At 46.8% G+C, this 22826-nt stretch overlaps 1 protein-coding gene across 2 annotated transcripts in view; it reads left to right on the forward strand.

Moving 5' to 3' along the window:
- The window catches only part of ACER2 (alkaline ceramidase 2), a 31114-nt gene that overhangs the window by 3312 nt on the left and 4976 nt on the right, over nucleotides 1-22826 (forward strand). Inside the window, exons 2-5 of one of the 2 annotated variants that reach the window (XM_008689806.2) lie at nucleotides 5673-5787; nucleotides 6523-6664; nucleotides 13723-13860; nucleotides 19556-19693. In XM_008689806.2, coding sequence (XP_008688028.2) covers nucleotides 5673-5787; nucleotides 6523-6664; nucleotides 13723-13860; nucleotides 19556-19693 — 533 coding nt within the window. The remainder of the gene's footprint in view (nucleotides 1-5672; nucleotides 5788-6522; nucleotides 6665-13722; nucleotides 13861-19555; nucleotides 19694-22826) is intronic. The other variant, XM_040631468.1, reaches the window with a different exon arrangement.

Consider the following 22826-nt stretch of genomic DNA (forward strand, 5'->3'; position numbering starts at 1 on the left):
TTTATTCAACGCAGGTGACATCACACTACGCAAACTCCTCTCGATGCTTGCACTTAATAGGTCTCAGAGATGGTCCTCTCTTGGCTCTGAGTTATCTTCCTCTTTACAGTGCCTAATCAGCGTTGCATGTAATGGATTGACCATGATTTATTTACCTACTCAATCTCTTATGGACGGACGTGTAGGGCAGTTTCTGTTTTATGTTTTGATTTGGTTTCTGAGCAGTGATGCAATGAATATCCTTATAGATGCATCTGGATGTACTTCTACAAGTACGAATCCTCTAGAGGGAATTGCTAGGTCAAGGAGAGTGTTTACTTAAAGGCTGCTAATTATTGCTAAATGGGCCACCAGAGAGAGTACCCTGGTTTATGCTCCCACTGACAGTGTTTGGATGTACGAAGCAGTTCGCTTTGCCCCCCCCCCCCCCAAACCTCTATTGCCTCAAGACCTGTCATCATCCTTGGCTTCAGCCAAGCCCAGACCTCCCTTCCAAGAACATGTCATGTTCTTCTACCGCCTTTTGCTTCTGCACAGTTTGTACTGTTTCTTCCACATACAAGTTCTACTGACTCGAGTTCCTTCTTATGTTTTAAGTTTCCGGGCTCTAGTCACACTGCAGAGAAGGATTCTAGAAAGCACTGCTTTAGAGAAAAGTAGGCTCTGCTTTTTAACCACTGGGCTTAGCTTGTGTGGACTCTGTTGCTGGGCAGGGACTCGGGGTCAGGAGGAAATCCACTGGTGCTGAAAAAAAGTCTGGAAGCAAAATATATGCATAAAGTCAGCCCATTGTCTGTGCCTTTCCCAATAAGCTCTGCCAGCCATCAAGAGATAAGGAAGGTAGTTCTCCTGATAATGCTGAAGCCTATGTCCCTGTAGGACAGAATGACCTATGTCCTGTACCCGTTCATCTCTAGATCTATTCACTGGGCAGCTACTGTGTGCCCGTTACAGAGACCAGACCTGCAGACAGTCATCTGGGTGGTGACGGCCAAACCGGAGAGGTGTACCAGTTGGCAGGGCATTATTAGTATTCTGCATGGGGTTGGTGGACTGTGGGGGAATTTTGCAAGAAGTCTTCTGAGTGGAGTGGCCAACTTGTCCTGGTTTGTCCAGGCCTTGCCTGATTTGGAAGCGGAAAGCCCCATGTCCTGGGGAACCCTCCTCAGTCCCAGGCAGGCCAGGCCAGTTGGTCATCCCAGAGGCAGGAGGGGAGCAATGGAATGGACGATTAGAAATCTGCATACAGTTAAGATGCGGAGACTGTCTACCCAGCCAGGGGAATACCCCTTAGCTGTTTCTGAACCTTCCTGCTCAGAAAATCTTACAGCCTGTTGCTTTGTCAGCATTTACCCTCGGCCTGGGAAAGCGCACACTCCCATGCATCGGGAGGAGATTGCTGTCTGTCCCTGAGATTATTTTGGTGAGTTGTTAAGGAGGAATTCGTGGAATGAGGAACTTCCTAAGGAAATAATTAATACACTTTAAAATTGCGGTTTCCTTTTAATGAAAAAAAATCTGCTCCGCAGACATTAAGCAAATTCGTTCTCCAAAGCAATAGGCTTTAAAAAAATACCCTTGGCTGAACTATTCTTCAACTGCAGTGACCCACACAATTGTTAGGGGAAGTTTCATTTCTCAGAAGAGATGAAGCACTGATGTGTGTTTTAACCAGGACTTGTTTGCTTCTCCGTGTTTCTTTCGGAGTTCCTTCCTCTTTTTGTCTTGGGGACAGAGGCTCCCTCGGATTTGTTCTTTCCCTTTTCATAGGTGGAGGGCTTTAAAAGGCGTGGTGGAGGCCGCCGTCACTGGTAGAAGGGCTACGAAGAGGCAAGAAGGTGATTTCCGTGTTATCTGGGGGATGTTCACTTGGTGCTTCTAAGTTGAGCTCTTTAATGTCTGCCTTAAAAAAAAAATGTTTGTAGTCCCATGACTTTCCTGCAGGTGTAATGAATGACTTCATGCCTTTGTGAGTAGTGTGTAAATACATTTAAACGTGATTAACACAGAAACTAACATTGCACCGTATGTTACCTAGAATTTAAATGCAAATTTTAAAAGAAAAAAAAAAGATAGGAAAAAGAAGGTGATGAGCGCAAGTCCACAGAGCCTGTTGGGGGACGGCTTGACAGGAGCTGGTTGCACTTGGCCGGAGCAAGGGAGAGTGCAAGGACTTGAGACAATGAAGACGTAAAAAGCAAAATGCGTCCTATCCCCCGACACTGTAGGAGGGGCTGTTCATTGGGGCTCCTTCCCCTGGGGGAGGACTAGATAACCCACTCCCACATGGGACACTTACAGCAAGGGAGGTCAGTCTATCTGAACTAAGATGAAAAGGTTTACGTAGCCTATTGTTGAAGGAGAGAAGAAACAGAGCGATAATGTTATAATATGGGATATATATGTATTCATATAAATGCAAGGAAAATGATTCGAAGGCTGTGAATCTGAGGATATCCATTATCCCTCGGGAGGAGGATGGCAAGGAGACTTTCAAAAAAATTACAGAACGAAACAGGAGGACACGTTTATGTCTAAGAAAGGAGACAGATCGGGTTTTGAGTTACCTCTGCTATAATAATTCCATTTTCTCCTTCTCCCCCTTTCCTTCCTTCTCTGCTTAACAAAATGAGAGCCACATTTGTATCCTATCACAGGTGCACAATGCAGGGATAAGTCAGAATTTTTAGAGAACCCGTGAGGAGTTAAGCCAAGGAGGTCAGAGTGTGGTGGGGGAGGGGGCTTGGAGGTGAAACTCAGCTCTGGGCAATGGAAACAGCTCAGTGTTGGCCCCTCCTCTGTGGGTGATCGCCTCTTTGACCTCCGCCAGCCCGGGAAGCCCTTCTGGGCGCTCACGCATTGCCCCTTGCGAAACAAGGGATGGTCTTGAAACGCTCTCATTCTTTACTCCTAAAGATCTCTCCTTCTTTAAAGGATTCCTTGGAAAGTGAAAGGCTGTGATCGTAATAACGAACAGCAGCTTACTGCTGACCATGCACGCAGACCCTAGGCCCAGTTCCTCCTTACCTGCTGTGTAGTGACAGAGAGTGGCCGTATTTCTAAGCCTGGAGACTGCACCCCGGCTGGGCCATCTGAGACAATTTATCCAAACTCTCACCCAGGGTCACAAGTAGCTCATGGGCCTCTCAGGTGGAAAGGAGGAAAAGATCCCCATCAGAGCCCACCAACTAGAAAGAAAGTACCCCTTTCTCCACAATGGTGCAGCCCCACTGGGGGTTTCAGGCTTCGCTCTTAACCCCAGGCAGCAGCCCTGCTCCCATCCCGCCCCGGACACAGGATCTGGTTCTCCACTCATCACTGATTTAATTTCCCTTCTACCCTCTCTTCCCCCGTTTCTCAAAGTGATGTCCCTTCTACCCTTTCCTGCTCCCAGATGATGAAAGAGGCCTGCCTAGGCCGCTGGCCCCGCCAGTCCTTATGTGTGCACCTCAGGTTCTGGGGTTTGGTCTAGTCGTGCACGTGCACACTTTCCTAGGTCTGGTAAAGCCTCACTTCCCTGGCCCCTTCAGCTCAGCTCACACACCCACCCTCACAGTTCCCTGGGGGCTGCCTCTGTGTTGTTCACCATGGGGGACTGGACTGGTCTTTTCTTTGGAAAGACCCCAGGCCCTTGACTTTCTGGACTTCATCTGCCCCAACCTCCTACCTCCGAAAGTTGTTTTTCTAGTCTTTTTTTGTGGAATCCTCCCACACTCCCCACGGGTGTTGCTCATTTCAACTTAGCTGTGCTTTTCCCATTCTGCATGCTTCCTCTGGCTGCTGTCCTTTATGAGTCACAATTAGAAAGAAAACTTCAAAAGCTGCATGTCCCCACCACCTTGTACCTTGGAGGATGGCGTTCATTAAAAACAAAAACCACCAGAAAATAACACACGTTGGCAGAGCGGTAGAAATACTAGAACCCTGTGCATTGCTGGTGGGAAGGTAATGTGGTCCAACCACCATGGGAAACAGCTTGACGGTTCCTCAGTACGTTAAACATGGAGTTACCCTTGGATCCAGGGATGCCAGCTTGGGCATATACCGAGAAGAAAACAAGGACTCAAAAACTTGTATGGGAACGTTCATCGCAGCCCTGTTCACAACAATCCATTAATGAGTAAACAGATGAACAATGTGGTGTTCGGACGATGGAATATTATTTGCCCACAAAAAAGCAGGAAGTATTGAGGAAGTAGTGAACGTGCCACGACGTGAACCTCAGACACGTTGTGCTAAGTCAGAGAAGCCAGACGCAAAGGTCATAGCGTGTGTGATTCCGCTTTCATGAAATACCCGGAATAGGTAAAAACTCATAGACGCAAAAAGCAGATTTGTACTTGCCAGGGCCTGGGTGGGGGTGGGGAGGGGAGGGAGTGGAAAGTACCTGCTTAATGGGTGTGGGCTTTCTTTTTGGGGTGATGGAAAGGTTTTAGAACTAGACAGAGGTGATGGTTGCATATTCCAAGGGCATTTAATTGTACACTTTAAAATGGTTTATTTTGGGGCGCCTGGGTGGCGCAGTCGTTAGGCGTCTACCTTCAGCTCAGGGCGTGATCCTGGTGTTCGGGATCGAGCCCCACATCAGGCTCCTCCGCTAGGAGTCTGCTTCTTCCTCTCCCACTCCCCCTGCTTGTGTTCCCTCTCTCGCTGGCTGTCTCTCTCTGTCAAATAAATAAATAAAATCTTAAAAAAAAATAAAATGGTTAATTTTATGTGATGTGAATTTTACCTTGATTTAAAAAAAATTTGGAAAAAAGAAAAGGGAGCTGGCTATAACCTCCTAAAAACAAAAAGACAACAAAGTAAATAAAAAAAAAAAAATTAGAGCTGAGGTTCCAGAGTTACACTGACCAGTATGGTCGTCACTGGTGGGTGTTGGGTGTGTGGGATATGGCTGGTCCCGATGGAAACGGGCTGTAAGTATGAAGTTCCCTCTGGACTTCAAAGCTTTATGTGAACATAGCCTGTTAATGATCTTTAAATAGTGATTAGGTATTGAAATGACAATAATTTGAATATATTATATTAGAGAAGATGTATTTTTTTTGAAAAGCTAAATGCCCCCCTTGGATAATAGGCTTAAATCCACACCAAAATCTGAAAGTTTGATCTTTACCTAAAATTAGGTTTGATTAGGGGAAGAAACTGACGAAGGCAGACACGGCAACCAGGAAGCATCCTGCCTTCGTGTGGGCGCCAGAGAAAAGGCTGGCCTTGCTAGCAGAAAAGTATTGGGAGCTGGGGTGTCCAGTACTCACCTCCTTATGAAACTTTTATTTTTTACCCTTACTTAGTGCAGGCCTTGCCTTAAAAATGTATGTGCGAGTAGATAAAATGCATCATAGTTGGTCTTGTGCAGAAAAAGAAGAAGATTCTTGGAATCCAGGGAGGGGGCTGGGCAGCTTTCATAGATTGATCATGGGAGCAGCTATAAAAACGCTGCAAAGAGACAGGAAGAAGCCCCCAAATGGCCATTAAAGAAGGCTTAAATTTCCCTGTGTCTGCAGTGGGGGGGAAAAAAAAAGGAAAAAGATGTAAGAGTTTAAACAAGACGTGTGGCCACATTCATCCCAGTTTGCAAAGCTCCTATTTGGAACACGCTGCTTTATTTTTTTGCCCTTTTACTTAACATTCATCTTTTCATTTTACATTCCCCCCTCCCCCCCCAGATCAGCAACGTGTTATTTTTCGTTTTACCGCCCATCTGCATGTGCTTATTTCGCCAGTACGCAACGTGTTTCAACAGCGGTATCTACCTAATATGGACGCTCTTAGTTGTAGTGGGTAAGTGGATTCGTGTTCGAGCAGGGCCTGAAAGGGAGGAAATGGAATTCTGCACACTTCCTGTCCTATTTGAACATTATGTTTTGTAAACCGAAGTCCGTCTGACGTCTTCGCGAGCTTTTATTTTGCTTTGACGCCAGAAGGAGGCCGCTCCTGGGCAGGGGCTGGGTACCGGGGCGACTCCACCGATGGCTTAATTGCAGGGGAGGCCTTATTTATGCGACAGCTGCTGGTGCTGGGCCAGCGCAATTTTCTGAGGACTTCTGAGGAAGATCACGCAAAAGCGATTGAACGCTGATGAGACTTTAGGCTAATGGATCAAAACGAAGAAAGAAAATTCTAGATGTTTGAGCCTTCATTGTTCTGGGAAATGCTTGTATAGTTTCCATTTCCTTCCACAGGCAGATTGGGCATTCTTAACAGTGAGAGAATGTTGACTTTTAGTCACTGCCTCTTCCCCTGAAGCCTTGGTAGAGGAGGACGGAGTGTTTAACTGTGGCATTATTCAAGTTCTGATGTGCTGACATGGGGGCCCTGCTTGAAATCCTCTTTCTAGGCTTCAAGTCTGCATGCCCAGGTGGTGTGGGTCTCTTCCTTCAGCTGCTGCTTTCAGTGAGAGTGTGATCTGGTGATGGTGACCGTGGTTGTTGGAATGGCTGGCCTTCAGCAGTGTGTTGAATTTGCGAGTCTGTTCTTCTGCGGTGACCTTTCTTTATTGGTTGTAATTGATTCTAGGAATTGGATCCGTCTACTTCCATGCAACCCTAAGTTTCTTGGGTCAGATGCTCGATGAACTTGCGATCCTTTGGGTTCTGATGTGTGCTCTGGCCATGTGGTTCCCCAGAAGGTATCTACCAAAGGTCTTTCGGAATGACAGGTAAGCTTGTGCCGAACCATTTTGTATTTACTGCTGAGTGCAGGACCCAGCATATCGATGCATGTATCAGAAAAAGCACACAGGGGAGCCTAACCTTGTGATACCTTATCAGACACTTGTTTAATGTCCACTGATTGTTTTTTCTGCCAGACCGTAAACTGACGAAAGAGGGAATCTTAATATGCTTGGCGGAGAATTTATAGGATATTAGGGGTAATTTCCTTGAGTCCAATCCAGTTCTACCATTGGATAAGTTTATAGAATTCCGTTAAGGAATTGGTTCTTGTGGTTGTCAAATGGTATTGGTTTTACCTCTGCTAAGATCTACACACACACACACACACACACACACACACACACACACCCCTCCAAGCTGGAAATCCGGAATTTCAGAAACGGATGCATTTTAATAGCTGTTGTGATGCTTACATGGTTATTCATCCAGTAAATATTTTTTTTTTAAACACTTACTATGCATTTTTTTCTAGGCACTGGGATATAGCAGTAAACAAAACAGCAGAGTCTCTGCCTTCAGTGAGCTCATGGTGAAGTCGGGGAGGCTACAAAGCAATGAACAAACAAGCAATACAGTGTGCTGGGACAAGTGATCTGATAAAAAAAATGAGGGTGGGAAGGGGGTAGAGGTGACATGGGGGCTCATTTGGAGTTTGGTCAGGGAAAGCCTTTCTGAGGAGCTCTATGAGGTTTGTTAATATCTGAAGGAACCGAAGAGGCAGCCTCATAACGATGAGAAATGCTTCTAGAACATAGGACCCACATGTATTTCTCTGTAGGGACACTGTTTTATGTGGATCCATATATATATATGTATATATATGGAGATAGATAGAGAAATAGTCTAAAAACATGGTTTCAGTCAAGCAAGCTGTGTGTACCCAGGGAAGAGCTGTACTAGGAAAATAGTGCTCCCCGCAGTTTTCCTGGTACTGTGAACAGGAGTAGACATTTTGGAGCTATTAAAGACAAAGGCTGCTCTCTGTGGATGGAGGTGGGGAAGCGTCTGTAAAACACGCTGGCTGCAAGAAGTACGTGGTAGAACTGTGTGTGGGGTATGGTAACTTCAGAATGAATGAACTCATCTCTTGTCGCGTCTGCGTCTTTGTCTGTGCACAGAAATGCCCAGGGGAGGAGGGTGAACAGCCCCTATCGTTGGCTAGTCAGGCATGGGGGAGGGGTGGGGGAGAGAACTTTCACTTTTACCTTTACTCTATACTGTTGTGCAGGTTTTCTTTTAAGCAAAGAGCACGTGTTGCTTTTTCGCAGTAAAAATGTATTTTCAGTGAGGTAGGGAGATAACATACTTCAGATGAACTACTGTACAAATGAACTCGTGTGTTCAAACGAACACACTTCGTTGTACAGAGCAGGATTTGAATTAAATAGTATTTTCTTTGAGGATCATCGAGCAGGTAAAAAGGATCCTTAAGGTTACTTATCCAAAAAAATGAGAGCGAGCGAGCCAGCTGTTCACAGGAGGTGACAGGAAGGGCCATTCCCGGTCTCCGGAGAGCTGTGGTCTCCGTTTGCTGCGGCCTTCTCCTCGGTGGAGGAAGGAGGCTTCAGTGCGTGGCAGGTTGGCTTGTGTGGTCTGCAGTTTCTAGTCTTGCTGTGCTTGCTTGCTCGGTTTCAGGAGAATGACTGGGGTGCTTAGAAAGCCTCGTGAGGTGAAGGGGAGCAGCGTGAGGGCGAAGGCAGGCAGCGCCAGGCAGGGTCAGGAGGGGACTCTGCAGGCAGGGGCTTTCCTCTGGCTGAGAAACATCATTTACCTTGGCCTTTCCTGTCATGTCGGAAGGTGGCCACAGTCACCTCCATGCCTGCCCTGAGCCGGGTGGGTGATAGGTTGAGAGCTGAGGAACCTCTTTGCTCTTGGATCTGATCTTTCAAGTCCTGGGAGCTGAGTGAGAAGCGGCAGACAGGAGAACATTGCTCGTGACACCGTGGAGATGCCCCTGGAAATTCCAAGCGACAGTTTTTAGCATGTTTGTAGTAGAGAACCTTTTTCTTTTTCATTTCTTCCTTTCTTTCCTTTTTTAAAGTAGGCTCCACACCCAGCGTGGAGCCCAACACAGGCCTTGAACTCACGACCCTGAGATCCAGACCTGAGCTGAGATCAAGAGTCGGACGCTTAACGACCAACAGAGCCACTCAGGCTGCCCCTTTCTTTGTCATTTTTTGAAGAGAGGAGTGAGGGAATGTTATGAGCAGGTGAAAGAAGATGGGGCAATGGATGTAGTTATTAAAGCTTACTACCTTTAGTAATGAAACCATACCGCGGGACAGAGAGGTGACCGCTTAGGACTTTCTATTGCCGGCACCTTTTCTCGGGGAAGACGGGACCCCATTGTCTTCAGCTTGGGGACAGTCCTTTGGAGCCCTGAGCACCACAGATGTCTATGTCCCTGGCTTTGGAGACTCCCTGGGTTTGAATCCTAGCTTCCCTGCTTACAAACGGTGGGACTCGTCCGGACTCTTTCACTTTCTGTTTCCTCATTTGTCAAAGTAGGTAAATAATCCTCTCATGAGAGAACCCTGCAGGGCACCAGAGAGTACTGGAAACATGGCAAGTGTACTACCAATGGCACACGGAGATTTCTGCCCAGCATTCCTGCGACAGACAGACAGACACACACACACACTGAAGGAGAAAGTGGGGACTGTAGATGCGAATTAAGGAAAGGCGTATGTTACGGGAGAGTAGCGCACTATAAATAAGGATTGCCACTCTATTCGTCCGCCTTCAACCTGCCGGTGACAGGGAGAGCAAGATGACCAAACCCCTTTTTGTGGGTCTCACTGCCCAGGACAGGGGGACAGGTGTAGCTCTGAGTCCAAGTGGCTGCCAGACCAAAGACTTCGTGTCAAAACCAGGGTTTCTGTACACCAGGGATCGTGTGGCTTAGCTGTCCAAGTTAACGTCTCTTTTTGTGATCTAGACTTTGCTGGAATATTTCTAAAAATACATCAAAAGTAGTTCCAGTGTGAGATTTCTGGAGGAGGGGCAGAAGAGTGTGGTGGCTAAGTGTATCAGAGACACATGGCTTTGGGGAATGGGGTGTTTTGTGTTTTTTTTTTTTTTTTTAAGGCTCTGGTACCTCATTTTGCTCATCTGTAAACTGCAGATATTAAGAGTACATTGCAGGGTCGGAAATACAGGGGGAAATCCTGCAAGGTGTACAGTGTCTTGTCCAGAGTAAGGACTCAGTAGGGCTAGCAGTTATTAGGAATGGCTAATATGGATAAGTATTTTGGAGAATGTCTGGGTCAGCAGGGACATTATTAAAGTTTACCATATGAATAGGAATAATTGGTAGGTCAAAAAACAAGGCATTCTGGGGGCGCCTGGGTGGCTCAGTTGTTAAGCGTCTGCCTTTGGCTCAGGGCGTGATCCCAGGGTCCTGGGATCAAGCCCCACATCGGGCTCCTCTGCTGGGAGCCTGCTTCTTCCTCTCCCACTCCCCTTGCCTGTGTTCCCTCTCTCACTGGCTGTCTCTCTCTGTCAAATAAATAAATAAAATTAAAAAAAAAAAAAGGCATTCTTTGGTCTTGCCTACAACGTCCTAAGAATCATCATACACTCAGCTGTTGATGGTTATTAATAATTTTTAGACATTTTTGTTTTGAGAAAAAAAAAACTCCAAGAACAAAGAGCTAGGATACGCTAATTATTTCCATTTCTTAAAGATTTATCCTGCTGTGATTTTTACGATTTTGCCCTCGCTTTATAATCCAATTCAGTTTTTGAATCCTGAATTACCAGGCTGGGGTCTGGCCATTCTGCTCTGGCTGCATGACTGGGGGCCAGGGCCTTAGACTCTGCGGGCCTTATCAGTTCCTTACTTAGAAGAGGCCCAGATGCTGGAATCCTGGGCGTACCATGGGCTAGTTGTTCTATATAGATGACATTTTAGTCCTCCAGGGTAGTTTAAAGCAGATTTCCATCCCTTGAGGGGCATCTGGGAAGTTTGTGGACAGGGTTTTGGTAGTTACCGTGATGGAGGTTTTATCATCCATGAAATCCATTTCGCTTCGGAAGAGTAAAGGGGGCATCATCAGGTATTTGCTGTAAAAAAGGAGCACAGGGTCCGACAGAGTTGGAACCTCTGCTCTAAGGGGTGGCTAATGGTGACAGCAGTAGCGGCTTTGTTATGTGGATGGTGTTGGGCTGTTTTGATTTGGGGGAATCGAGGAAGACGGGTGATTGGTTTCCCTGACCTGCTGTTCCCATTGGAGCCCATAATGGGCTGGAAAGAGGAGGACAGGCCCAGAGACCAGGGGTTGCCTAGTGTCACCGATAAGACAGCACTCTGTCAGAACCCTGCGCTCCTCAGACACGGCCAGCGCTCTTGTCCCCAGGACCCCTGGTGACTCAGGGCTGGGCCGGGCTGGCTCTGACTCGTGTGGACTTCTGCCAGTTGCTTTGGTCCACTCTGCCACCGTCTTGCAGCACATTCCTCCGCACCCTCTGGACCGTCGGGGCGGTGTCTGCCTCTGTTCTCCTGAAAGAAAGCAAGTTTCCTCATGCTTGCCGCCTTTGAACTGTTTGGTAATGCCCTCCAGGCCTTTGGGGATTGCCACAGTCCCCCCATCAGGCTTGCCCTGAGGGTAGCTGTTACTCACAGTCACATTATTTAAAATGGCATTTATTCTCGAACAGTGGGAAGGAGAACAGTAACAGTGGATTTGATTAGCGCATAACCACGGTCCAGACACCATGTTAAGTGCTTTAATGCTCATAGGAACATCATGGGGTAGGGGGTCTTCTTTTTTTTTTTTTTTAAAGATTTTATTTATTTATCCGACAGAGACAGAGACAGCCAGCGAGAGAGGGAACACAAGCAGGGGGAGTGGGAGAGGAAGAAGCAGGCTCATAGCGGAGGAGCCTGATGTGGGACTCGATCCCAGACCGCCGGGATCACGCCCTGAGCTGAAGGCAGACGCTTAACGGCCACCCAGGCGCCCAGGGGGTCTTCTTTTTCATATGGGAAACGCGAGGCTTGGAGGGTCTTGGGACCTGCGGGAAGGTCCCACAGCTACTAAGTGATGGAAGCAGCGAGTGAACACATATCTGTTAGCTGGACCACCTGTGCTTAGGTCACTGTCGCCCTCACTAACTCCCGAACCATTGATTTTAGAGAAGTAATGCAATTTAGCGAGTGTTTTTTCTTTCTTTCTTATTTTTTTTCTTTTACCTTGTATCCAATCTGAAGAGGCTGAAAAGCCTTGGTACAGGTCATAGCACCTCAAAACTCAGCGAAAGAGGTATTGTGGGTCCCCAAGGGCCATCTGCATGACGGGGGGAGGGGAGTTGCGGGCTGTCATCCTCAGGCTGGAGCAGGCAGCCTTTCCTCCAGTAACGAAGGATGCCAGCCAAGGCCAGGAGGAAAACACTGATTCTCCTGAGGATTTGCTGCCTGGACCCTTTCCCGCATACGTATTTTTTTCTCTGGTTGAAGTTCAGGGTTACAATTCCTGTTCATTCCAGTCAGAAAGTTGGCAGCTCGATCAATGATTTCCTGTGCCTTGATGATAAATGGTTTTCCTCTTTAAGAGATAAATTTGTATTTTGGAGGTTTCAATGTACTTTGATTTCTTTATAATGGAATTTCATTCAAATGAGTTTCCCAACTGTGACCTGTTCCAGGGCTTTCGGCCAAAGTAAATTGTGCTAATGAGGAATAATAGAAACTTCAGGAAAATCATGTGCTCCTAAATTTCAGTCATGGATGAGGCCTTGGGGATCATCTAGTCCAGCCTTTTCATTTTATAGATAAGGAAATACAGTCCCAGGGAGAGAAGAAGGAGCATGTCCAGGATCACGTCGCCACTTCTGGCTCTTTCTACTGAAAGTGCATCCACTGAAGGGTGTGAAGATGGTATTTTCTTGTTTCCTTCTTACAGATTTATTTATTTGAGAGAGAAGGAGAGAGCGTGCACATGTGTGTGTGTAAGAGTGGAGGGAGGGACAGAGGAGGAGGGAGAGGGACAAGCAGACTCCCTACTGAGCATGGAGCCTGATGGGGGGCTCGATCTCATTACCAGGAGATCATGACCTGAGCCGGAACCAAGAGTTGGCTGCTTAACTGACTGAGCTACCCAGGCACCCTGAGGATGGTATTTTTCTAAGATCTGTCATGTCAAAAACTTGTCAACACAAAATTCCAGTGCATGCTAGTCTGTGAGTTGCCAGTAAATATAGACAGTCCTAGAATTTTTTCTTAAGACTCTTAGCTATATGTGCTAGACACAGATTATTTTTTTTTTTTTAAGATTTATTTGACAGAGAGAGCTCAAGCAGGGGAAGCGGCAGGCAAAGGGAGAAGGAGAAGCAGGCTCCCGCTGAGCAGGGAGCCCAATGCAGGACTCGATCCCAGGACCCTGGGATCATGACCTGAGCCAAAGGCAGACGCTTAACTGACTGAGCCACGCAGGTGCCCGGATTCTTTCTTTTAAGCTAGGGAGCTTTGTGGTTTGTAAATGGTTCCTGTTTTTCTTGTGAAAGTCCTCCACGTTCACCTTGTAGGACAGGTATCTGCCAGCTGGGTCCTGTGAGCCAAATGGGTCCACTGCCTGCTTTTGCAGATCAAGTTTTTGGGGTACAGCCACGCCCATTCCCTTACCGCTTGTCTCCAGGGGCAGACTTAGGGAGCTAGGGAGGTCCTAGTACTTGCGAAACCCAAGATGATTGCGCTCTCGCCCTTTACAGAAAAAGTTTGCTAGACCCTGCTATACAATATCTGAAAGAAATACAGAAAAAAGTAACACTACAAGAACAGTTAACCATATCTGACCCTTGGGGACTGAGATGGACTCTCATTTTACCATTCTCCTGGCTAAATGTTTGTCCAATTTCTGGTTATTTCCTAAGGATAAGCTGCTTGAAGTGGAATTCCTGAGCCTGTGGGCGGGCGTGGGTTTGAGACTCCCGGTACGCAGTGCACCACTTCTCAGCTTGCACACCTGCCTGCTGTGCGTGGCCAGCATTCACCAACAGACGAGAGCTCCTTAGCTAACAGTTCGGTTTGCTTTCATTGATTCAGGGGCAGGTTCAAGGCGGTGGTCTGCGTCCTTTCTGCCGTTACGACATGCCTGGCGTTTGTCAAGCCCGCCATCAACAACATCTCTCTGATGACCCTCGGGGTTCCTTGCACGGTGCTGCTCATTGCAGAGCTAAGGAGGTGGGTGCCTTTGTTCCTCCCGCCTGCCCCTTAGGCGATCCCTGTGTTGGGAACACACCAGCTTCTGTTTTTTTTTTTTTAAAGATTTATTTATTTATTTGAGAGAGAGCGAGCCTGAGCAGGGGGAGGGGGAGAGGGAGAGGGAGAGTCTCAAGCAAACTCCCACTGAGCACAGAGCCCCACACGGGGCTCGATCCCACGACCCTGAGATCATGACCTGAGCCGAAACCAAGAGTCGGATGCTTAACCGACTGCACCACCCAGGTGTCCAGCTTCTGTCTTTTTTTTGTTTTGTTTTTTTCCTTTTTACTGCCCTCGAGTGTGGAAGAGGAGTTTGAGTCTTCCCAGTAAAGCCTTTGCTCTTTGCGTAAGGATTTTCCTTTGGAAAGTTGTATACTCAAGTTCAGGTTGATATCTATAAACAGTTTAGCCTTGTGTGTACATGATTACTTCTTTAACCCCAAAATACATCAAATCACCACCCTTATCGTAGTGAAAATGCTGCTTTTTCTTTGTGCCCATCTTTAGAAGTGTGTTTTAATTCATGACTTTCTCATTATTAGGGACATGGCGTTTAACCGAAGTTTCCTTTGTATCTGTCTTCCTTTGTGTGAGAGTTGCTCTGTGTAACGTGTTGACAGCTTTCTCTCAGCCTTTGTTTTGAGGGGAGATATATGGTTCTTCCTGCTGCTTTGCCTCTGGGGGCTGCTTTGAATGTTGGCCATACCAGGCAGGGTCAAAGGTGATTGAAGAAGTATTTAAAAGTACTGGCTCGCAGAGGAAGGATGCTGTCCGGTCTTGTCTTGTTGGCTTCCCTCCACAGCCTTGAAGGAGTGGAAAAATAAGAGACTGGTTTCAGAACACCCACAGGATTTTGAAGCTCTTTGGAAAACACACAAATTGCCAATAAAGAGATCTGAAATGGATTTGTTATAGTCCAGGGGTGCTGGCTTATATTAGGCCTAAAATGAATAGAATGTTCAGGACTTAGCTAAGTTTCTTGAGAATTCATTGCAATCCAGTTCATTTTAACTCTTGATACTGTGTTTTAGCCTGAAATTTTGTTAAAAAGTAGCTTAAGGGAAGGGAAAATATTTATAATTTATAATATTTAAATAAGAACAAATGAGAGAAGACAGTGGTTAGGGCAGATTATGGTTGAAATAAATTCTCCCTCATGAGTGTGACCTTTAAGCAGGGAAACATTTTCCTTTATTTATTTTATTTTTTATTTTAAGATTTTATTTATTTGAGAGAGACAGAGAGCATACAAGCAGGGGGGAGGGGCAGAGGGAGAGGGAGAGGGAGAAGCAGACTCCCTACTGAGCAGGGAGCTCGATGTGGGACTCGATCTCGGGACCTTGGGATCCTGATCTCAGCCAAAGGCAGACGCTTAACCAACTGAGCCATGCAGACTCCCACATTTTCCTTTAATACTCTATTCTTTGTACATAATTACAAAGGAAATCATCTGTGTTTCATACTAAAAAGTCTTTGCCCCTGAAAAGCTAGCCACGACTATAGCTCATTGGTCTCCATCATTACATTTACAAATGGCAGCGTCATGGGAAGTAGTCTTCCTTCCTGCTGGGGTCTTTCTACCCATGGATCATTCCTTCCATTCTCCTATACTTACTTTACTCCTCTGAATTGTCTACTGGGTCCTCACCCCTCCTTAAGCAGTCCTTCCCATTGGCCTGTAAAAACACTTGAGCCTCTCCCATCTTCCCGAGCTCTCAGCCTGGGCTCAGTCCAGGTCTGTCTCCAACCACCACCTTGCTCTCTCTCGTCTGTCACAGCCCAACGTCTTAGAAGTGCTTATTATAAGTGATCTCTACGTCCAACATGGGGCTCGAACTCAGGACCCCGAGATCAAGAGTCACATGCACTACCAGCTGGGCCAGCCAGGTGCCACAGCCCAACGTCTTTAAAGGTTGTCTTCATCCCTCAGCTCTTTTCTTCTTCAGCCCGCTCCGTCTAGCTTCTGCCCCATTTCGATACCCAAGCCACCTTTGGTCTTATGCCCAGTGACGTTTCTTCAGCCCTCCTGTATCTTATCTGCTCTTCTCTCAGCTGATTGCACAACTCACCCCCCTCATCCTTGATGCGTTCTTCCCCATGCCTCCCAGGATGCCACACTCGCCGCGGATTCCACTCAACTCTGCGGTAGCTTCTCCTCTGTCTCTCATGTGAGCTCCTTGTTTGCTACGCACCTTTGCATGTAGGGGTCCCTTAAGGTGACCTCTCACTTCAGCTTTCCTCCTCCTACACTTGGCCCTGGAAGATCTCATTGACAGTCACGGTGTTCTTTACCGAACACGTGCAGATGTCTCCCAGGTGTATGTCTGACTCTGTCCTTCCTTCTACCTCCGCCATGGCATCTAGCCTCCTGTCCCACCTCTGGCTCCACCTGTCACAGCCGTCTCGAATTCAACCAGATTCCTGATCTGCCTTTTCTAGTTCTGGTTCTCTTAATATTTCCAGCGATCGTAAATGAGAGCACCATTTACCCATTCGCTCGAGGCAGAGCCTGGCTCCTTCTTCCTCCCCTGAACATTCCATCGATCACTTTCATTTTTCCTTTAGTTGACATTACAATTGACATCGAGTTCAATATCCTCAACATGGCCCCTGCTTGTCTGTTTTTTTAGCTGACCTTGCAATTAGGATGACGTTCAAAATCCTAACATGGCCCCCACCTGCTGATCTGTCCTGCACGAAGCTCCCCTTACATTCTGTCCTCTCGCTGTTCTGACCTTCCCTATCCTCCAGGTCCTCGTTCATGCTGTCCCTTCCTCTGACTCTCCTGCTTGGCTCACTTCTGGCTCATCGTTGACTCACCTGTTTGGCTTCATTGCTCATAGCACCTCAAACTTCTTTCTGGCACCCCTCCCAATTGTAATTAAAAAATTATTTGTGCTGGTTTTGTTGTTGTTGTTGTTGTTGTTTAGTGTCTGTCCCTTTTCTTGGTGTAGACTCCGTGGGTAGGGATGAGGCCCTTATGTTCACTGCTGTGTCCCGGTTCCCACCCGAGTCCCAGCAAAGAAAGAGAAGATGGTTGTTGGTCTGCTTTGATAAAATTCCCAGACAGGGGATGCCCTTGCTGCTCTTTGCACTTCCTTCCAGAACCTTCCCTGCTGACATTAGTGATGATCTGTAATGTGGCAGCTAAATATTTCTCGTCCAGGCTCCCTCTGCTCAAAGGAGCTAGGGAAGCTCTCTATTTCTCATTAGCCTTGTTGTTAGAGCTTGTTTCTAGTCTTTTCTTATTTTCATTGTCCTTTCTGAACTTTCAGACCATGTGGCAATAACATTGTATTTGGGGTTATGACCGGACATTTACTGAAATTTGTGTTGTCATATTACCAAGTGGCTCAGCTGCATTTAATATATTTTAAAGTAGGTGTTTTTTTTTCCCCCGACTATAGGAGTGAGTCTGTTAAGGATGAACAACTTTGAGAATACAAATGGGTTAAGAAGAGAACTGCAGATATCAGCTCAGATTTTTTTTTATCCTAGAATAGGGTCCTGCTGTATATATCACTTTTGTTCTACTTTTTCCGTTTAATCTCACATTGATATTTTGATAGGAGCCCTGAAAAGTGGGAATAAAACCCGAAGGAGCTCAGGTTTGGGAAAGACCCAAGTGCACACGGGCCTGGTCAGCAGCAGGTAGCAGGACCTGTCCCTTCAGCAACAGAGGAAGGGACAGTACCAGGCCACCCGGAGACCCTGACTCTGCAGGGCTTTCCCCCTACAGGACTCATCACCTGGCAGGAGAGGCGGGATGTCACAGACGCGCACTGCCTCTCCAGCACACTGAACTGTGTTCTGGTGTGTTCCTTAAGCCAGAGTATCTAGGTTTAATTGAATTGAGTGTGCATGGGTCCTCTTGTACCAAGTTGTCTATAGTTGTTGACACTTGTTTTTGTCTGTTTTCATTTTATCTTTTAAAATAGCAAGGCAAGAGGCCTTTTCATTTTGCCTTCGCAGTGCCTAGCGTGCATTCAGAGAATTTGGTACCCAGTCCACGTGGTTACTGTTTAAAAAAAAAAGAAAAAAAAATCCGGGAAAAAAATGTGCTCCTTAGATCCCTGGAATACAATTCACATCTTCCTTTACTTCCTTGTTTTATTTATTCACTCAGCAAGCATTTATTTCATGCCTGTTGTGGGCCAGACACTGCATATACTTGGTGAAAAGCAGGTGGCGTTCCTACTCTCGTTGAGCTTACTGTCTAGTCGGATCCTAGACGTCCAGCAGATAACTACACAAATGAAAACAATGTCAGCTTGTGCACTGGTATGAAGGAAAATGGCGGGCGCTCCTGGTGCGGACAGCGTAATGGGGGCGGGGGCCGTCAGAGAAAGTCTATCTGAGAAGGCGCCCTGGAAGCCGAGACCTGAGGTGGCAGAGAAAGCTGAGCCGAGAGAGAAGAGGAGCCTCTGTGAGGGCGAACTGTTCAATGAAACTAAGTAGGAATTTAGTGTCTCCAGGCTGGGCCTCTATTGTTTCAAAAAATTTTTCAAGGACTACATTTAGCTCTCTTACAAAAGAGTATTTCAGTTTGTTTTTTGGAGTAGGCCTTTCTGAACCTACGCCCACCCTGGTTTCACGGATGCTTGTACTGATGCTTCCTCAGGTGGCTGGGAAGGGTACCAACCAGTCAGGCTTTTGACACTTGTTCAACAAATCTGAAACAGCTGTGACCCCTTCTCAGGGGCAGAGGTTACGTTGCACTCTGGGTCCCAAGAGACAGCGTGCCTGACCCAGGAGCAGTCCATGGCGGGAAGGAAACCCTGAGGGAGGGCTGAGAAGGACCCTCAGCCACCAGTTGCCTCTGAGCCTTCCCCCCTAGGAAGGGAAATCACCGCCCTTTATGAACGATTCAGAAACAAGGAAAGGAAATGGCAATGGAAATTTCTTTGGGCTGTTAGGATTGGTTTCTGAAAAATGTTTTGTCCCAGTGTATGTGAGAGCTCTTTCTTTGATTCAGCAAGTAGTGGGAGCCCTCTGTGTGCCCCATGCTGTTCCAGGGGAAGACCAACTGTCAGCAAGTACAGCATCGAGGATGCTAGAGGGGTTATGATCCCTACAGAGATTTTGGAAGAGAGAAGGAGGAAATGGTTGGGGGGGAAGCATCACTTAGGGGGGTGGAGACCCACGGTGCAATTGTTAACGGAGGTCAGGAAAGGGTTTACTGAGCCACATTTGAGCAGAGACTCAGGAGACGGTGAAGCACGTGGATATGTGAGGAAGAGCATTCTAGGTGGCAGGAACAGCCAATGCTAAGGTCTAGGGAACGTGCTGGAACATTCCTATTTGAGGAATGCAAGGATCCCTGGTCAGGGGTGGGGTGGGGCTTAATAAGCAGAGGCAGCGAGGGGCAGAGTATGTAGGAGAACAGGGGTTCATTATGGACGTGGCAAATTCAGGTCTGTGTCACCCATGGGTGGACAGGTCCAGAAGGCAGCCGCGTCTGCGTCCCGAGGCAGGGAGAGGCCCGGGTGAGAACACGGCTTTGGGGGTATGTACCGTGGTAGCTACATCCACAAGCCTGTGGGGAGACAGCACGTTGGGCTGGACCTCCAGTGCCGAGGGGCTAAGGTAGGGGGTGTGAGGAGCCAGAGAAGAGGGGCCAGCAAGGTGGGTGGCAACCCAGACTGAGGATGATGCTTTCTGGATCCCTGTGCAGGTGTGACAACGTGCGTGTCTTTAAGCTGGGCCTCTTCTCGGGCCTCTGGTGGACCCTGGCGCTCTTCTGCTGGATCAGTGACCGAGCCTTCTGTGAGCTGCTGTCGTCTTTCCACTTTCCCTACCTGCACTGCGTGTGGTAAGCCCCAGCCACCAGACGGGGGTCCGCACCTGCCGTTGGGCGTTCTTTTCCCTGCACGGTGCGCAGGGGTGCAAGGGCACAGAGCACAGTCTGAGTGCGCCGCTCTCCTCACAGAGACCTCGGTCAGACCTTCTGGAAGCAATGGAAGGTATTGTCAAAAGCAGCATAGGCTCCAGGGAGCAGGTTAGCCAGAACAGAAAGACCTAATTGTGTGTGCTTCAAGGCTGCGGTCTCTTACCTCTGGCTCCATTACTGAAGCATAAAGGACCTTGAAAACCAAATCCGTAACCTGAGCTCTAGCTAGATCCATCGCCCAGGGTCCGGTGGGGGTGGGGGTGGGGAAGGCTTGGGTCAGAGGTGATGTGGGGACGGAGATGCCCAAGTGACCAGGGGAAGGCATCACAGGTCATCTGGGGACAGTCTCACCCATTCGCTTTACAGGTAGAGACAGCTGCCCAGAGAAGTGAATTAATTGTTCAGGATCGTTCACCTGGGAGTTGGGTCACTGGGAACTGGAGCAGCTGTGCACTGGAATGCTCAGGACACGCGCGGTTAAGTTAAAAAAAAAAAAAAAAGCAGCAAGCAGTTTATTAAACAGCATGCCGAATCCTACACTCAGATGCTGAGGAGGAAATCAAGTGGTTTTTTTCCTATGAACTTCAGCTCCAAACCCAGAGCCCCGTTTCGTTTCCCTGTCCCCCAGAACTTCTGATTGCAAAAGAGATCAAGGACCGAGGGAAATCTGCTTGAGGATGTCCCTTGTAAATTGAGAGCCCCTAGGGAAAATTCTAGTGGTAAGGAGCTAGAAAAACTTTATTAGATCCAAGATTCAGAAGAAACTTGACTTCCATCAGAGATAAAACTCTATGCTTTGAAAGAACTCGTGTGAATTCCCTTGAACGTGGGCACTGGTGCAGATCTAGCATGAGATCCAGCTTGCTCTCAGTTTAAGGCTTGGGGACTCCCAGGACTGTGGGCAAAAGCCAGAACAAAGCAAAACAGCACAAACTGGAGATTCCGGTCTGAGGGCCCTTTTCCTGATATTTTTTAGTTCAACCTTGACTCACACTAGTGAATTTATGCACGGTAAATCTGAGTTATAATGGATAATAAAATGCAGATTTTTAGTGTACACTTTGATGAGTTTTGATAAATGTATACACTTGTGTAAATATGACCTCATTCAAGGTACAGTAAGTACATATATCCAGGTTTCTTGGTAATGTTAGCAATTTAAGTAAAATTCAGATATTAGATTGTACTAACTTTGGCTCAGACTTAACTTGTTTCTAAGTTTGATGTACTTCCTGCTTTTTCAAAGTGAACCATATTTTGTCCCAGTTACGACGTTTTAAGAACAAATTGAAACAGACGTATAGAGAGGCTGTCATAATTCTGTCCACCCAAGTGATAACAATTGTTAACAGCCTGAGGCTAATCCTTCCAAATCTTGAGATTTTTGAATTTTAAGTAATTTCTGTGGCTGTTGTGGGGTTTGAACTCACAACCCCAAGATCAAGAGTCACACACTCCACTGATTGAGCCAGCCAGGTGCCCCTCCTTCCAGATTTTTTTTTTTTTTTTGAAGATTATTTATTAGAGAGAGAGTGCGTGCGGGTGAGTGAGCACAGGAGGGGAGGGGCAGAGGGAGAGGGAGAGAGAAACTTAAGAAGACTCCATGCTGAGTGCAGAGCCCAACGTGGGGCTTGATCTCAAGACCCTGAGATCATGACCTGAGCGGAAACCAAGAGTTGGCCGCTTAACTGAACGCGCCACCCATGCACTCCACCTTCCGGATTTTTCATATCTATTTCTCGAATTCTGCTTTTTAAAAAGAAATATAGCATCATTCTATATGTGATAGAAAGCGTTTTGTTTTTTCTTATATAGGGAATACTAGATTGTGGACAACTTTTCCTACCAATGCATACATATTATCTTCCATTTTTTGTGTCCAATTAATATTTCAGAGTATGGATGCTTTAGAATTCATTTAGTCAACCTCTCTATTAATAGATAATTAGGTTATTTGTTCACATGCCTGAACATTTCCTTAGGTTAAGTTTTATATATCTATAGATTATATCTGTATCTATAGATACAAGTACATATATAGATCTGTATCTCCAAAGTATTAATGCACACTTTTTATTAAAGCCCATAAGAGGGATGCCTGGGTGGCTCAGTCTGTTAAGCATCTGCCTTCAGCTCAGGTCATGATCCCAGGGTCCTGGGGTCGAGTCCGCATGGGGCTCCTTGCTCAGCAGGGAGTCTGCTTCTCCCTCTGCCTGCCGCTCCCCCTGAGCACAAACTGAATCTTCCTCTTTCTCTCTCACAAATTGAATCTTTTAAAAAAAAAATAGAAGTCTAAGGTATTATCTAGTATATATGAAAACATGGGTAAAAGGCATTAACTCTTCAATCTCGTTAACCTAATTAAAAATATTTTTATTTTCACGTCTTTGTAAAAAATTAGCATTACTGCTGAGCATCTTTTCCAGCATAAGTTCACTGTGTGCGATTGAAAGGTACCTTTTCATTTGTCTTCCCTGTGCAGTGTTTCTATTTTTAAAAATGGATATCTAGCACCTGGTGTCTGGCACGGAGTAACCAGTCACTACTGTCCAGGAACTGTGTGTATTATGCAAGTTTGCATCATTTTCAACAGAACGTAGAATACTACACTGACCCCTCGTGGAGGCAGCCTCCAGCTTCCGTATTACCAGCCTGAGGCCATGTCCGTCATGCCATCTTCACCCACTGCCTGCTCCCACACTGGTTGTTTTAAAGGGCAGCCAGGGAAATGCCTAGTTTTTGAGAGTTCTTTGGAATACAGGGATTTTTATTTTATTTTATTTTTTGAGAGCGAGTGCACGTGCACGAGGGGGTTGGGCAGAGGGAGAGAATCCTAAGCAGGCTCCACGCTCAGTGCAGAGCCTAACACAGGGCTGGATCTCAGGATCCTCAGATCATGACCTGAGCCAAGCTCAAGAGTCGGCTGCTTAAACGACTGAGCCACCTGGGTGCCCCAGAATATAGGGATTTTAACTCTTTGGTCATATGGTACAAATAGTCGTGTCCCCCCGCCCCCCGCGTTTTCCATTTTTCTTTCAGTATGTGATGGTATTTT

The sequence above is a fragment of the Ursus maritimus genome, unplaced genomic scaffold (genome assembly GCF_017311325.1).
Source record: "Ursus maritimus isolate PB19 unplaced genomic scaffold, ASM1731132v1 scaffold_17, whole genome shotgun sequence".
Lineage (NCBI taxonomy): Eukaryota > Metazoa > Chordata > Mammalia > Carnivora > Ursidae > Ursus > Ursus maritimus.